The sequence below is a fragment of the Cicer arietinum genome, chromosome 3, assembly GCF_000331145.2.
Source record: "Cicer arietinum cultivar CDC Frontier isolate Library 1 chromosome 3, Cicar.CDCFrontier_v2.0, whole genome shotgun sequence".
Taxonomy (NCBI): domain Eukaryota; kingdom Viridiplantae; phylum Streptophyta; class Magnoliopsida; order Fabales; family Fabaceae; genus Cicer; species Cicer arietinum.
In genome coordinates, this window is record NC_021162.2 from 52,711,343 (window position 1) to 52,717,558 (window position 6,216).

The 6,216-nt window shown below is 33.9% G+C and overlaps 1 protein-coding gene across 1 annotated transcript; it reads left to right on the forward strand.

The window, feature by feature from the left end:
• Positions 1–419: 419 nt before the first annotated feature.
• LOC101512187 (L-type lectin-domain containing receptor kinase IX.1-like) lies at positions 420–1,586 on the forward strand. Its single transcript, XM_004516015.1, has one exon. It carries the CDS (start codon positions 420–422, stop codon positions 1,584–1,586), a length of 1,167 nt encoding a protein of 388 aa, XP_004516072.1.
• Positions 1,587–6,216: the final 4,630 nt, after the last annotated feature.

Below are 6,216 nucleotides of genomic sequence, written 5' to 3' on the forward strand. Positions count from 1 at the left end.
ATCTTATTCTTTCAATAACTCATTTATAGCAACATTTTTTTATTCTTTTAATATTGAATTTTCAATGTATCAGTCTTGTACTTAATCTGCAGCTTGAAATGTGTCGTATTTAATATTTTCATAAAACAAAACATAGAATTTGAATTGGTGAAATTTCTCTCTTACAACCAAGACCAGCATTAGCAGGACTAACAATAGGTTTGGACGATGTGAAACTTATTGTAAAGGCCATGGATCATGTGAAAGATGCGACAGAGCATGTCTTGATATGTTTTTGTTTTCACTTTTAACTGAATTTATAGAAAATGCAAGAAATATAAAATAAATTATTTAGGACTTATTTGATTTACATCTAAAAAAATCTATTTTAGTATTTTAAAATTTAAAAACTAAAAAATTTGTTTGAATTACTATATGGGATGGATAGCAACAAAGGTACTATATGGGTTGGTCTAGGAGTTGGTGTAGTTGTTGCATCAAGTTTCCTTATTTTAGGATGGTTTTGTATTTTAATGTGGAAAAGGGCTAAAATGAAAAAAGAAGATTCAACTTTTGACCTAAAAATGGATGATGAATTCCAAAAGGGAATAGGACCAAAAAGGTTTTGTTATAATAAATTGGCGAGTGCAACAGATAACTTTGAAGAATCACAAAAGATTGGGCAAGGTGGTTTTGGTGGTGTTTATAAAGGCTATTTAAAAGACATAGATTCAAATGTTGCTATAAAGAGAATATCAAGAGAATCCAAACAAGGAATAAAGGAATATGCAACTGAAGTGAAACTCATTAGTCAACTAAGGCATAGAAATTTAGTACAACTAATTGGTTGGTGTCATAGAAAAAAAGACTTACTCCTTATATATGAATTCATGCAAAATGGTAGCTTAGATTCACACTTATATCGCAGAAAAAGCGTATTAGCATGGCATATGAGGTACAACATTGCAATGGATTTAGCTTCAGCGTTGTTGTATCTTCACGAAGAATGGGAACAATGCGTGCTACATAGAGACATTAAATCAAGCAACATTATGTTGGACACAAATTTCAATGCTAAAGTCGGCGATTTCGGGTTGGCAAGACTAGTTGATCATGAAAAAGGCTCACAAACAACAGTTATAGCTGGTACAATGGGATATTTAGCACCTGAATATTTCACAACAGGTAAAGCTACAAAGGAATCTGATATATATAGTTTTGGAATTGTTTCATTGGAGTTAGTTAGCGGAAGAAAACCAGTTGATCTTAATGCAAAGGAAGACCAAATGGCTATATATGATTGGGTTTGGGAACTTTATAGATTAGGAAGGTTTGTTGAAGTTGTTGATACAAAACTTAGGGGTGTGTTTGATGAGATGAAAATGGAACGTTTAGTTGTTGTTGGTCTTTGGTGTGCTAATCCTAATTATTCATTAAGGCCAAGTGTTAGACAACTGATTCAAGTGCTTAAATTTGAAGCTGCTTTACCAATTCTACCCCTGCAAAAGATGAATGATTCAAGTTATTATGCTCCTACAAAAATGAACACAGTTTTTGGTCCAGTTTCTTCTTCCTCTGCAGTTTATTCATACCCGATCTGTGTCTAGTAATGGGATTATATTTCTTCTCTATTGATGTCATACCAAAAATTTCAAGTAATGGGATTATATATTTATTGGTTTTGAAGGTACTGTCCAAAATCAACACAATCAGAAACAAATTCAACAACTTCACCGAATCTGGTTGCGCCCAAAAAATATCTCCTAGAATATTTTTCTTATATTTAATGTGGAACATGGAAGTAGTTGAGCAATAGATAATATACCAAAGATTCATAACCTATTTTTTCTTATATTTAAAGTGGAATGTGGAAGAGAGTATTATTAGTCAAAGAAAAGATTTTATAGTTCCATCATCAAAGACTCTCATAATGACTAAATCTTTTCTCTTTGGGATTTTATGCATTGCTTTGGTACTAGCTTCATGTAAGAAACTCAAAATCCCTAAAGTTCTATTTATAATTATTTCAATGTTTGTATTGAACATTTTTCTTATTCTTTTAATATTGAATTTACAATGTGTTGTACGTATGTTAATATTTTCATAAAACAAAACATAGAGTTTTGAGTTTGTGACTTTTTTTCTTACAGCAGGACCAACATTAGGTTTGGACACTGTGGAAACTGACTGTGAAGGACATGAAGGATCATGTGAACAATGCAACCAAAGATGCCTTGACCAAGGCTTTACAAGAGGAGGTGGATGTTATGGATTTGCTCAATGTTGTTGTGTGAAGAATTGAAATAAATTATATGATTTTATCATGAAGGAAAATGAAAAATGATATCACACTACAAGAAAAACTGTTATTACCTACGGCAATTTTTATCTTTATCTACGGACTATCCATAGGTAACGTAAAATTACCTACGGATTACCCACGGACACGAGTTCGTAGCTAAATCGCTCGTAGGAAAATATTTACCGACAGACAAGCTGTGGGACACACTTACCTAGGTATTGTCCGTGGGTAATATGACCCACTGAGTCTCTGTGGGTAACGTTACTCATAGATTTGCCGTAGGTAAAATAGTAGATAGTTATCGACGGCTGTGGGTAAGTTACTCATAGATTTGCCGTAGGTAAAATAGTAGATAGTTATCGACGGAAAAGTCGTAGGTTACATTACCCACGGATCATCCGTGACAAGTCTACTATTTTATATTTAATAGTGATAATTTTATCCATGAATTGTCCGTGGGTAATGAAAAAATGATTTTAATTATATTTTTGTTGGTTTTCTGTATTTTTTAATATATATTTAAAATTAATTGTAAGCATATTAAACATCATTGTCAAAACAAAGTGAAATATTATGTAAATAGTATTTTCAAATTACACCTCCTGACTGCCACAAATTTCAAAATAAGGGCAACTTGCCCTACCATTAGTTTCAAAATACACATTCTCACTACCATAACTTACAGATTGTCACTACCATAAATTTCAAAATACACATAACCATAAGTTTCAAAATACACATAACCAAAATACATATTGTCACTACCATAAGTTTCAAAGTACTACTATACGAAACTAACAATGAAATAAGTACTACTCATCGCCGTCATCATCGTTAGACTCATCCTCGTCATAATCTAGATGACGACGCCGACGGGATGACTCAGCCTGTATGGAAGCAACACTTTTTGCCAATGTTGCTAGCTGTATCTGGAGCTCTTTAGTGCGTTGCTCATCCTCTTGTCGACGTTGCTCTGCTTTCCTTAGCTCCTCCCGCGCCTCTCGTGCCTCGTGTTTTTCCGCTTTTGCTTGCTCCTCAAATGCTGCTATCTGTGCAGCTATCTCGGTAGAGTGTTGAGACAAGACATTGACACAACCTCTAGATGGACGAGAATCTGGGACTAGACTTGCGACACCTGGTCTATAAAGTGAGGATCTATCTCCAGCACCATAGATCCTCCCTTTATTCTTCCCCCCAACAGATTGGACCCACATGTCTAAGCGAGCTTCCGCATTAACCACTTGGCTACAACTACTAGACGCTTCCCCATTTTTGGAAGCTTGTTGCAACTTACCTTGATATGTTTCCTACTCAAATAGAAAATGATTTAACATAATCAAATTACTTAACATAATCAAATTACTTTTCCAAGAAATACAAATGAAAGAATGAATGAATGATTTAATATTTCTTACATATGTTTTTTTTGCTCTTTCATCAACCCAAGAGTTGTCCTTCTTCTTAGTGTGAGTTTTTAAAAAGACCTCATCCAATGTGTCTCAACCTATTAGCCTAAGGTCAAATTCAAAGATGAGAAAAATCTTCATTAGAAGTTTTAATATATCATTGATAACCAATTACTCTTTTTAAAAAAAAATTAGTTGGTGTAGTCATCAGTGGTGACAGCTATAAATTGATATAAATTGAACCAAGATCTCATGCTATTGACAAGTAGGGTTAAATAAGCGTGGAACTTCGTTGCAACAGATAACTCTAAATAGAGAAGGAAGAAATTATAACGATCTACTTGAACATATTGGTGAAAGGAAACTACATAATGGAATGGATAGTCAGAGACAAATTGATTTTTATAGTAAAAGATTACCTGATGAATGGAGAACTCATTGTAACTTTAAGCTCCTCTATAACTCTGTCCAAAGTACATTCAAAGCCAAAATCCCCTATTGGATGTAGCTTTATAGCAAAGCGAACAACATCCTCATCACTATAAATTCACCTTATCAACAAGGGATGGTTTGCAATCTGGAATAGGAATGGAGAAAATATAAATATGTACAGCAGCAACAACCTTGCGGAACTGAACAAAATAATTATTTATTTGAGTTCAGATCAGAACACTTTGTTAACCGAGCTTGTGAAATTGTACGATACTCCTCAATGGCTTCCTTGTAAGCATGATCCTGTTGTTTTTCCATTATGACATATTCAACCTGCAGCAGCATAGTGAGCCTTTAAAAGTATATATAACAACAAGCTTACTATAATAACAAATGAAAAAATAGGATATGTTGAAGATGAAGTGTAAATTGACCCAATGAAATCAACATTGAAGGTAATAAACATACATGTTGTGTTTTTTGAACAAGTTACTGCATTACATCAGATTTCAGACGCCACAAAATAAATGGTACTAATATAGACTTCATATGACTAATTAAATCCCTATCTTGTGCACTTAGTAACTTTTTTAAGTTGACATCTTCAGAAGCACAAATATCAGGCATCATAAACTCCAACATAGACCATAACTCCTGCACCAAAAAATACATTTATATTAATACTAAGCAAAACCAACAGGTAGAGCTGAGAGATTTTGCACTCAATGATACATTTATATTAATACTCAAGTATAGCTGCCTTCAACTTAAATTATCGATGACTCAACAGTTTTGCACTCAATGATTTATGATTGAACAAAATATTATAAGTGGATCGATCTATGGGGATTAGCATTTAGCAGCTGTGTAAAAGTAACCATAACATGATCGATGTATTAACCCTACACGGCATTTGGCAACTTGCTAATACTGTGCATGATTATTGATCATCATCTTCCATTCTTATAAAAAGGTAAAGTTAGTCATATCTTCCATTCTTATACTGTCTGCATCAGTCATGTTTTAGTGTCACTATCAACCTATTTTCATTTCCACAAAAGCCCTAAAGTCCAAAACAATGTTTCTTTCTTTTCACAATTTACACTCTTCCCTTTTCTCTATTTGATCAACCACTCAGATTGAGTCATACAAATTCAGTTGCTTCCCTTTTTCCGGTAATAAAATCTGCCATATTCCTAAATATCAGAATCAAGCATTTTTCATAGAGAGGCAGCCAGAATAGAGAGGCAGCCAGAATCAAGCATTTTTCATAGGTATCTTTACTTATGAGTTATATATATATGTCCATTCATTCTATTCTATTTTTCCAGGCATATATTCAGCAACTTGAATCAAGCAGGATTAGGCTTAATCAGATGGAACAAGAACTAACACATGCTAGAAATCAACAGTTAAACATGAACACAATACCTAACTATCCTAATTGAACATGAACAGCAACCAAGTTCTCTCAGACTCACCATCAGTTCTCAGATTCAACAGTTAACTCACATAACAACTACATGTAAATAAACAATGAAACTGAACACAATACCTAATATCAAGATGTAAATAAACAATAAAAATGCAACAGTTAAACATGAACACAGTACCTAACTATCCTAATTGAACACGAACAGCAACCGAGTTCTCTCAGACTCCCATTAATTCTCAGATTCAACAGTTAACTCACATAACAACTACATGTAAATAAACAATGAAACTGAACACAATACCTAATATCAAGATGTAAATAAACAATAAAAATGCAACAGTTAAACATGAACGCAGTACCTAACTATCCTAATTGAACATGAACATCAACCAAGTAACAGAGATTGGTTCGAGAAAGAAGCAGTCATTGTACGCTATGGTTAGGGTTTTCAATTCAAATTGGGGCTTTTTCAGTAAGACTCGATTTCAGTAAAAATTGATTTCGGAAAATGAAAAGATATTAAAGGAAGATAACTTACCTTAAGAGATAGCGATCATCACGGCGGAGCGAAGCAGGGATGCGGAGGGTTCGGACAAGAAGAAGGAGCGAAGCGAAGCAGCTCGAACTTGGGATGCGGAGGAACGAGACGGGCTTTGGGATGC